General features: G+C 56.0%; 1 protein-coding gene across 1 annotated transcript in view; it reads left to right on the forward strand.

The window, feature by feature from the left end:
- The window catches only part of Fyco1 (FYVE and coiled-coil domain autophagy adaptor 1), a 60,064-nt gene extending 55,582 nt beyond the window's left edge, over positions 1-4,482 (forward strand). The window contains exon 18 of the mRNA XM_010624387.3: positions 260-4,482. Coding sequence (XP_010622689.1) covers positions 260-335 — 76 coding nt within the window. The 3' untranslated portion in view covers positions 336-4,482. The remainder of the gene's footprint in view (positions 1-259) is intronic.
- Positions 4,483-11,143: the final 6,661 nt, after the last annotated feature.

Here is an 11,143-nt window from a genome sequence, read left to right on the forward strand (position 1 = left end):
GGGCAGCTCCCGTCGCTCCGCCTCCCCATGGCCCCTGCCCAGGCAGCCTGAGTGCCAGGCCCGCGGCGGTGTCCCTAGCCCCTGGGCTTTGGGGAGCGAGCTGTGCTGGACAGGCAGAGGGGCTGGGCATCTGCAGGAGCCCGCACTGCCACGAGGCCCCGTCCCCATGTCTAGCACCCACGCCAGCCGGTCACACTGCGACACAGCAGCTCATGGCTGTCCGTGCAGGGCGACACCCCCTTTCCGTCTCTGTCCTCAGGTTCATGTCCAAGAAAGTGTTTTACCACTTGACGGTTGAGCGGCCTGTGATCTATGATGGCAGTGACTTCCCCTAGCGCCGGGCACCTGGGCCATCAGTGTCACCTCATCCACAGGACACACTACTCTCCTCCCCTGCCACACAAAGCACAAGAGAAACAGAAGCAGCGAGGCTGCCTGCCCCAGCCCCACAGCCCCCGAATACCACGCTCAGCCCCTGGCTCCTGAGGGTTTCATGACGTCGCCTCAAGGGAGGCCCAGCCTTCCTCACAGCCGCGGCGCCCTCCAGAGCCCCCACCTCTCCTGCCCACAGGTGCTCGTGGCCCACCTCGCCCTCAGCAGGCCCCCGGTGACCCTGAGCCAGGCGCCCTGGCCGCCTCCCATCACACACTGTCCCTTAAGTTTGGGGCTGCACCAGCACTTGGCGATTTGGGGGGCCCCTGAGCGCCCTGTCCTTGTGGGCCTTTGCTCGGGTGACTGTCCTTAGGCAAAGCCCTCACTCAGCCAGGCCTCCTGGAGCTCAGCGGGACCCACCCTGCCATGCCAGGACCTCCCAGGGCTAGGGGAGCTCAAGGTTCACCTGTGTACCAGGGAGCAGTGCCAGGAGGGAACCACTTTCAAAAACTGGGTGTTCCGAGAAAATCTTTGGTGACTTAGGAACCAAAATAGCAGAGGAAACAGGTCATGATTTATTCTTGTCCCTACTCCCCCTGCCAGTCCCCGCTTCCTTCCCTGACAGGAAGCAGACTACCTCCCTGTTCCCTGGGCTCCCACACACACAAGGAGCTCCCGCTTGATGGCCTCTGTTCCTTGGCAGGCCAAGCCCCTGGTCCACCCACTGTGCAGAGTATGACAGACCCCGTAGCCCACTGCGGCCAGGGTGGGGGCAGAGCCCTGCCGGGCTGGCTGAGGGTCTCTATCACTTCCCTGTCCAGCCAGACCCCAGCCCACTGGGCACCCAGCCACAGACCCAACACCGGCAACGAGGCTGAGTGGGTGACAAGTGAGAGGTCAGGGCTTGGAGAGGAGCCAGGCCCTCATGCCAGCCTTGGCTGCTCAGCACGGGGCAGAAAACTTAGCAGCATCCAGTGTCCTCACCGCATGCCGAGTCCTTCAGACCCACCTGCCCTGCTGTACAGGGCCACCGGAACTCAACTGCTCCCCATGAGACCAGAGCTGCCAGGAGTGCCCAGCGCAGCCCAGAATCTTCTTTCAGTGCTCAGCTTTCCCAGCATGCCTTGCGGACCGTGGCCAAGCTGATGGCCCTTTGCTGACACCACTGCCCACCAGTGTGGCAGGAACCACCTTGCCCTGAGCAGCTGCCGTGTTGGGGTTGCGGGGCGGGGCCTGGGACATCATCTGGGTTCCACTCAGCGACTGTCAGCACAGCAGGGACTGATCACAGGTTCAAAGACCACCTTGCTGTGATGAAGCCGCCTGGAACTGCTCCCCGAGGACAGCCAGGCCTCTGCCACGTCAGGGCCAGCCCCCCCCAGGCCACCTGGGTGTCTTCCCCAGTGACTTCCTCCTGGCCTCAGCGTGCCCATTTCTTGTGCTGAGTGGACACTTGTACACTACTAGCTCACTGCTCAGCTCCAGTTTGCAGTGCACTCTGTAGCTCAAGCCCATCTTGGCCTGTTTAGGGCCGACTTTTACACATAACTTGCTTCTTACTTTAAACAGTTCCCAACTGTACTGAGGTTTGGAGGTTGGGTCATTTTTTAAAAATGCAAATGACAATTGAATCACTGCGAGGGCCATAGCCCCGGCTACACCAGGAGCCATAAGCTGGCGTCCTCAGGCCCTGGGCCACTTCCTGCCCCTGAGGCCCCGCTCTCTGAAACACAGCAGCCTGCCAGACACACCTCCACCACCAAGGCAGCGTGGTCCCCGCAAAGCACCACGCCTTGGGACCCTGGACTCCAGCAGCGCGGCAAGCAGGCTGCGTCTAGGAAGCCCCACGGGGCTTGGGCAGCGTCACGTAGAGGTGAAGGAACGCTGCGTCCGGAATGGATCAGTTGTCACCTGCAGTGGTGAAGCCGTTCCAGCCAAGGGAAGGAAACACTCCAGGAGGGGTGGGGTCTCAAGTTGATGGGACGTTTGCCACTAGAACTTTATAGGAGTTCATTTTAAAGTCCACCTAGAATCTGTCAGCCGAGAGCCACTCTTGGTTTGAGGTGGGGAGCAGGGAGCAGCGTCCGCAGCGCTGCGCACAGGGCCATCTCCTGAGAGACCTCCTGGGCCACACTCCCGGTGGGAGCTCGGGCCGGGGTGCCCCCACCCTTGCAGTCCCTCCGAGGAGCCCCTTCTCCACCAGGAGTGCTTTTGTGAATGAAGCAGCTCTTTAGATTGCAGGAAGCATCTCCGACAGGACGGAGCAAAGCAAGAGATGGTTTCCTTAGAGCCTCGAAATCAGCATGCACTTTACTGCCCCTCACTTCTGTGGCCTTAGGGACGGGCGCCGTGTCTCTTTCCTGCCAAAGATCCGCCCACCTCAGACACTAGCACCCCACCCTGCACAGTGGGGCCGAGAATCTTTATCCCAAAGCCTGCTCCTTATAGCACCTGCTAAACCATTTGGAAATGTTTTTGAACCTCCGGTTTTAAATAAACACTATGACATTTAGGGCATCATTGTCTGTCACCCTGTTGAAAGTGACTCGTGGTAAGAGCGACAGAGTCACCCAGACCTGTGTCAGGAAGCAGAGCGTCTTTTCCAGGGCTGGTGAGTCCTTGCCCTGCTCCCCACAGGACACGGGCCTCGCCGGGGCCCCTGTGCGCAGGAGGAGCTGCGGGATGTGGACAGGCGCTGGTCACAGCCCTGATGAGCACCGTCCACCGGGGCCTCAGGTCCACCCCTAAACCCAGAGCGACCCAAGGGGCCCGGGGCCCTGCCGGAGGGGTTCCAAGCCCACACCCCAGGACCCCAGGACTCGGCCCTCCCGGGCCTCATGGGTCCCCGGGGACTCAAGGGCACGCACTGCAGGGTCAGCGCTTTCGGTGTGAAGATGCGTGGGAAAGACCTCCACTGCCCACACGCATCTGACGAGGAAGTCGATGAAACCTGTCACCCAAGATGAGAAAGCAGGGGTTTTTTTGAGGCCACAGTTGCAACTGAAGCCATCAAAAGCCAGGGTGAAAGCACTGCGATACGGAAAGCTGTTCGGAGTGGGTTAGGGTTGGGAGGAAGGGTGGCCTCGCCCCGCCAGCTCCGTGCAGGACAGGATGGCTGCACCTGCGCACCTCCGGGCTGCTCTGCGGGTACGGCGAGCTCCTGGAGCCCAGAGCCCCTCAGCGAACCAAGGCAGAGGAAGGCTCCGTCTCAGGCCAGCAGCTTCCGCCGAGGGCCGCAGTCGGGGAAGGTGGTTCCTCCCATCACTGCCCAGCACCCTGCTCAGGCAGATGCAGAAGGAAGCCGCTCCCCCGGCCTGGACACCCCACTGGACTTGCCCCACTCAGGGGAGGTGCTGTCTCCTCCCCGGCATGAGAAAGGACAGAGAAGGTAGAGGGTGTGCCAGCAAGGGCTTTCCTGGGAGGCAGGGAGGCCAGACTGCATCCTAGCTTGGCAGAGGCCGGCTTTGTTGATGGAGGAAGCGAACCGAGAGGGAACAGCAGAGCTGGTGACTAAAGCCAGTGGCCACATCCCTGAGAACCAGCAGGTGAAGAGCGCAGGACCTGGAGCCCTGACTGAACATCACCAGAAGCAGTGGCTGCACAGAAGCCACCGTCGAGACCAGGGCAGCAGCCTCAAGCCCTCACGGGCCTCTGCCCATGAGTGGGGTCTGTGTGTGGCACCTGACCACAGGTGAGGTCACCTGAAGTGAGGTCTTCGTGACCCCCTTAGGGTCCCCCACAGAACTGTTGGGTGTTCTCAGGAGGTGATCACACACAACCCCCAGTGGCCCTGTGGAAGGGTCGCGGGAACTCACCCATCCCACGTGGGGTCTCTGGTTATCAAACATCCGGGTACAGTTGGGGAGAACCCAAGACTCACCATGGCTCCTTTTGTGCCAAGGTCCACCGCTCATTTAGTGTCCAGAGAACCAAAGCGAGGGGTCACCCGGTGGCCTGATAGCGCAGGTCCATGCGGATCTCCCACACCAGCACCGTTCACCGGGTCTGGTCACTCACCAGTCACAGGGGACCCCGCCGGGGTCCTGGGGGGCACCACTGCATCTCCACGGCCCGGGCTGGAATGTGAGCAGTTTCCTCCCACTTCAGTAGGGACTTGAGGGATGGACAGGGACGTCCTCCCTTCACCCACTGGCCTGGCACTCGAGGCAGCAGTGGAGATTTTATGCTTGTCCAGGACATTTCTAAATGAATTCCCTGCCATGAAACTATTCTCCTGGTAAAATACTTCTACAGCCACAATTTTTTATGCTTTTATTTTTATTCAAGGGGCCTGTTGAGAACCAACAGGTCCCTCATCAATGCAAAACACTCCCTGCTTTTGAATCTTTACCAGTGAGGCTGTTAGAATGAATAGATTTATTTAAAGTTACAGGATGCAAGGGCTGGGATTTTGCCCAGTGGTTCCACCACCTGCCTCTCAAGCACAAGGTCCCAAGTTCAATCGCTGATACAAAAATAAAATGAAATAAAGTCAGCATATAAAAATCAGTAGCATTTCTGGATACCAATAGTGAAAGATCTGAAAAAGAAATCAAAAGCAACTCTGTGATGGCTATTTTAAAAGCTTAGGCAAAAGTTTAACCAAAAAGATGAAAGATCTCACAGTGAAAACTGTAAAGACATGGATGACAGAAATTGAAGAGGACACAGATAGATGGAAAGACGTGATATCACATAGTCATACAGTGCAACGATTGCTACTGAAACACACAGTGCAGACTGCCCAGTGCATTCAGTGCAATCCGTATCCAAATACCAATGGCTTCCTTCACCGAAAAAGATGCCTAAAATTCATGCAGAACCACAAAAGATCCTGGACATCCAAAGTAATCTGTAGAAAACAGAACAAAGCTGGGAGCATCACACGTGACTTCAAAATATACTATAAGCAGGGCACAGTGACACTCTCCTGTAGTCCCAGCTACTCGGGAGGCTGAGGCAGGAGCATCACTTGAATCCAGGAGTTTAGGGATAATGTAGGCAACATGAGTAAAATTCTTTCTTAACAAAACAAACAACACACACCCACACACGAAACGCTACAAAGCAATAATAAAACGGTATGGTACTAGTGTAAAAATAGATGAAGTGGAACAGAGTCGTGAATCTGGAAATAGATCAGTGCATGCCTATGTTTTTTGACAAAGGCACCAAAGACACAAATGGGGAAAAAGAGTCCCTTCTGTAAGTGGTGAGAGGAAAAGCAAACAGGGAGTCCAGCCAGTCAGTGTCCAGGATCAGAAAGACGTGAATTCAACTCCTGGCACCTTTGGCCAGGCAGCTTCCAAAGAGCAGTGGTTTTTGAGCACAGCCGACACCTGCTGACCCCGTCCCCTAGGAGCAGAGTCCACAGCCCTCCCTGTGGCTCTCAGCTGGCTCGTGACTGCTCTGACCAGGGAAGGAGGGGAGAAGTGACCCTGTGGCTTCAGGAGCCATGTCAGAAACCACCCCACCACCACCCCCGCTCTCTTGGGACCCTCCCTCCGGGGATGCCAGCTGCCGCACAAGCGCACGCACCACAGGAGCGTGGCCGCGTGCCAGGCACTGCCTGGCAGCCAGACCACAAGCCAGCTGCAGAGTCTGACCCTCCAGCCACGCCCCCAGGTGACCACAGTCCTGCTGCCCTGGACGAAGCCCCTCCCAAGTTCCTGACCCACAAAGTCGTGAGCACCCTGAAACCACGGTTGTGGTGGTTTCATGCCACTAAGTTGTGTGGTGAAGGTAACTGGGGCCCAGAACACCCGAGTGCAAGCATATTCTTAGGGTCACTTTTTTATTTGTGAATGAGAATGACATTTCAGAGTCATGTTTTGATTTGCAGGGTTCTCCTTAGATGTCCTCCCAGCAAGTCTGACACAAGTTCTGGCCACACAGTCTCCTCCCTGTCCTCGCCCCCCACGCACCCCGCCCCACGCCGGTCCCGGTCTGCCCGGTCCTCTCCTGGTGAAGTCTCTGCCCACTACCTCGCCCTCCGGGTCTCAGCGCTTCCCGCTGCGTGACTGCCATCCCCGGGGACATCCCCGGGTGGCCTGGCCAACCGACAGTGGGGCCAGCGGGAGCAGCACGGCTGTTTTCTGACCCCTTGCACACTGGCGAGTGTGACCGAGAGCTGCCACCCACATGGGCCTGGAGGTCACTGACAACCCAGGCTCAGGTTTGTGAGAGGAGCGAGGACAGAAAAGGCGGGGGACCAAGTAGGGTGGGGACAAAAGCCAGTGCCGAGGCCTCCACAGTCCAGAAGAATGCCCAGGCCCGGGGCAGCATCCTTGCACGCACAAGTACACGTACACACACACACACGCACAACTCCTGGCTCCTTCACCAGGGAGTTGCAACTCCACAGCAGTGACATCAGGAGCAGCAGGGAGAAGGTAACAGGGACCAGCTCTTCTCCAGCCTTTGCCAGGACGCCCTCAGGGGTCAGCAGGGCCTTGGCTGTCACTTGTCACAACTTAGTCACACAGGCCAAGCCCGGCCCTGTCCCCAGCACAGAGTGCGGCTTGGTGCGTGCACAGCAGGGTCAGGCGAAGCCGGAGAGCAAGGTGGGCAGAGCCGAGGCTGAGGTCCACCGGGCTCGTGTCCAGCACTGCCCGTGCTCACTGAGGCCCAGCTCCGTCCCCTGGCGGTGGCTGCCCCACCCAGCTTGCGCATGCCCGGTTTCCCAGGGGAGGCCAGCTGTGCACCGTGCAGCTGGTCCCCAGAATGGCCACTGCGAGGCTGGGCTGTGGGGAGCAGGACGAGACCTCAGCCTTCTTGAGACTCTAGGACGCCCACCCTCCGAATCCCTGGGGACCCGGGTCCTGACCAATGGCCCCTGGGGGCTCTGAGAGGAGACTCGCAGGCGGCTGCTCCCGAAGTGGGTGCTGATGTGGGGTTGGGGTGCAAGATGATTATCAGGGGTCAGCACTGGGCCAGGAGAGGGGAGGAAGCAGGGCGGGGTGGAGGGAGAATTCAGGCAGCTCAGCAAGCCTCGGCCTGCAGGCAGGGAGCTCCGAGCAGACTTCTCCTGTCAGGCGCCACCTCAGGCGGAGACATCGCTGCCCCTCTCCCTGGCAGGCCCAGAAGGAGCTCGAGGCTGAGGTGCCTGCTGAGCATGGCCCTGCATGCTTTCCTTGTGCATCTCCATCAACCACAGGGAATTTAGTTTGGCTTACTCTGTGGTATCAAAACTATTATGTGAAAGTAGCCATGTCGAGAGGGGCGAGGGGCTCAAGACTTCCAGACCACTTGCCACAGGGCCACATTCATCTGTTTTGAAGCTTTGGTAACAGAGGTGGAAAGAAAGACCTTGGATGGGCCATTCGCTGTCGGGGTGGAGTGGACCAAAACACCTCTCTGTCCCACCAGACTGACGAGGACCTCTCCTGGACAGAGAGGCCCACAGGGGCCAGAAACCCAGAAGCACCAGCGCAGTGGAGAGGAGCATTCGAGGCCACTGTGTTTATTAACCACGCAGAAACCATCGGTGACCACAGGTGCAGAGCAAGACCTCCAGGCTGTGGCAGGTGCAGGTGCCGGGGGTGGCGCGTCCTCCTTTCCGTAGTCCTTGGGAGGCCTTGAGCAGACCTCCCTGGGAGACAGGCTGCCCAGAGTACGAGAGGACAAAAGCCACTTCAGTGGAAAGGCCACTTTGGCTGAGGGACGGAGACCACTGGAGCCAGGATGGGCTGGGTGCTGTGTGCTGTGTGCTGTGCTTTGAGCCGGTGCTGTGGAAATCTCTGATCCTTACAAGACCAACCCATAAGTGGAGAGCCAAACAAACCCTACAGGGAGACCACAGATGCAAGCAACCCATCTGCAAGCTTCATCAAAGCAGAGAGCCTGTGGAGGCGTCCGGAGGTGTACCCTCAGGAATGCATCGGGGCATCCTTGGCTGCTGGGTCTTTAAGTCAGCACTGTCACAGAAATGACACCAAGATCCACCATATCGGCACGGCAGGGACCTCCAAGGCTGACGAGACCAAAATGGCAAGAGCACACGTGGCCTCCACACTGTTCCTAACACGGCTGTGGACAAATAGAAGAAGTTGTGACCGCACGGCTTGCTCACTGCACAGCTCACAGGCCACCAGGCATCTGGGAAAGCACTGAGGTCCGGTCCTGTCCCAGCCAGGCCTTGTCTGACCCCCAGCTCCCTCAGGCTGCCTGCAGAGAGGGCGGTGCCATACCCAGAGGGTGTCATGACTCACTGATAGCACGGCCGTCTTACTGTCCAGAAGTCTGCCGGCAGCTGACCGTGGATACATGACGCACATGTGTAAGTGTTGTTTTGCATGTAAATAGATTTATTAATTCCCATACTGTGCCGACTACACACAAGACATCTGTGTGTGCTGGGAGGGGTGTTGAGCACACGTACCAGGACGGGCGCACACTGAGCTACTCATCCAGGAGCTGATGCACGGAGGCCCCTTGTCGTTCTAGCTGGACCCCTCTCATTGTTTCAGGGCCGGAGAGAGAATCCCCCTCCGTTTCCCCGAAGAGGAGTTCCATCTGTGTGACACTTGGAATAGCAGCCTTCTGCCTGGTGGATTCCCTTTCGACAGCATGGCGTAGCCCTGGCGGCTGACCTCCCTCCTTGTGTAATAGGTTTCAGATGAACATTGTTTGATACAACATGTTTAAACGTTTCTTACTTTGTACCGATTTACTATAGTTAAAACATTTTGAGTTGGCCTGATTTCCCTCATATTTGGGTAACAGCTTGTGCCATCAAAGCCGTATTATATGAGTGAGATCCAATATCCCTGGAGCTCTACTTGAGACACCCAGATCACCAGTACAGTGTATGGTACCGATTGCTCGCCTGTGATCTTCCTTAGCATTATCTTAAGCCAGCTGTAACACCAAGATATCGGCTGCCTGAGGGTTAGCTATCTACTTCTTACCGGTAGCCTGTGATTTGGCTACAAACTCCACGTAGGGCTCATGCAGACCTTGGAAGAACTGGGGCGCATCCTCTGGCACCGAAGTCCAAGCAGGACGCATCAAATCGGCCATTTGAAAAGCAATTTAAGACAACGGACCTGCCTGTTCACGTCAGCAAATTCAGCTGTGCCCGAAAGAGTGTCGAAAGTGACATCAGCTGCCTCTCTTCCTCCGTTCCTCCTCTTATGAGCCTGTTCATATCGAAGGCGATTGAACTTAAAAGTACAGATACTGGGAAGGGGACAGGCACGTTTTTTTGCCAAATGACCAACATCCAAGGGTATCAGCAGATAAGTTTGCAAAACATTTTCTAGTAAGCCAGCGGGCAGAGGGCTTTGTTTGCCATTATTGACACTATCTTTCATATTTTTCAAGATTTTAAACTCAAGTGGTGCATAAGCTTGTATTTTTCTGATTGGGATGATCAGGATCTTCCTGTACTCTGACAGGCACACACACTGCAGATCCAAATCCTGTCCACACCTAGCAGCTTGCTGTGTCACCTTTTGATGCCAGGTGGCAGTGCTGTTCAATTGCAATGTCTGCCTCAGCGAGGCAGGTTCCAGCAGCTCCAGAGGACGATGGAGAGGGAGAGGGAGTTCCTCCTCCTGCATGCAGAAAGGGCACTAGGAGCCTCTGGTAATGGTGCTTTCCTGAAAGGAGCAAGTTCACTGCTGTGTGGAATGCAGCAAGTTTGGTGGGAGTTGTAGAAGTTGTCGAGCTAGGTTGCAAAGGTGCCAGAATGGAGCACACCAGAGCCCAGGTTGTTGGGGTCTCCGGGGGAATAGTTTTTCCTCTCTGTTGAGCAGTGTGGAGGTTTTCTCCCACACACTGCCAAACCTTTAAATCTAAGGTTCCCACCCTCAGGAACCCCAAATCATATTACCAAACATCTTTTAGCATTGTTTCAATACTGCAGGCTGACACAGTATAATTTGCTTGTTTAAAAAGAGCATGGAGCACACGGATGTAACTTGGTTGCTCGGCTGAAAAAGATTGTCCCACATTTTATTTCTTTCCTTCTTTGTCTTTTCTTTCTTTTTTCGTCCCAGTTAATTATTTACTCAAGTCTGAAGCACTTACCTCTTTTCTGGGCTTGTGCTCCTACGGAAGTCCTTTGATGACAGGATCCCCTTGGCTGCTGATTTCTTTTTATTCCTTTTTATCCTGAGTAGCCTCACTGAGCAGGTGGTTGCTCCTGAGTCCAGCCCCACAGTGGGGCCCATTGCCAGCTACTCCTGCAAGTAAGTCCCTAGTCCCCATCTGCCTGGTATGCAGCACAAGGTTGAAGAAAAACTGAAGACAGAGTTAAAGACGGCCAATGCTCCTTTGGCAAAAGGCACTGGCCCATCTCTTTCACTGGATTTTATTATTCATCAATCAGAGTAAAGGTACACGTACTGATGTGCAGTAGGTGAAATTACCATGGGAACTGTTGCAGGCAAGGCTTTAAAGAGAAGCCAAAGCATTTTCAAATTGGAAGCAAGACAGACAAAATATATGGATGTAATCGCAACATTGTCCTTTATGCTACGAAAGCACTAATTGTGGGAGTGGAATTTGGGTGCAGTTACTCCAGCCTCAGCTATGGACGTTATGTCATATTCGCTCCACGGCTTCCTAGGCCAGTACTCTGGCCTCTCACAGGGAGGTCGTGTTGAACTGCGTGCTGCCGCAGTGCTCACGGACACTTCTGTGAGTCACGTAGCTTCAGCCAGACTCACTTCTTAAAGTGAGCCAGTCGAGGCCTTTTGATGGATGGGTGGATGGATGGATGGAGGGGTGAATGGGTGGATGGATGGATGGGTGGGTGGGTGGATGG

Source organism: Fukomys damarensis, unplaced genomic scaffold (assembly GCF_012274545.1).
Source record: "Fukomys damarensis isolate Sample0158 unplaced genomic scaffold, DMR_v1.0_HiC HiC_scaffold_12, whole genome shotgun sequence".
Taxonomy (NCBI): Eukaryota; Metazoa; Chordata; class Mammalia; order Rodentia; family Bathyergidae; genus Fukomys; species Fukomys damarensis.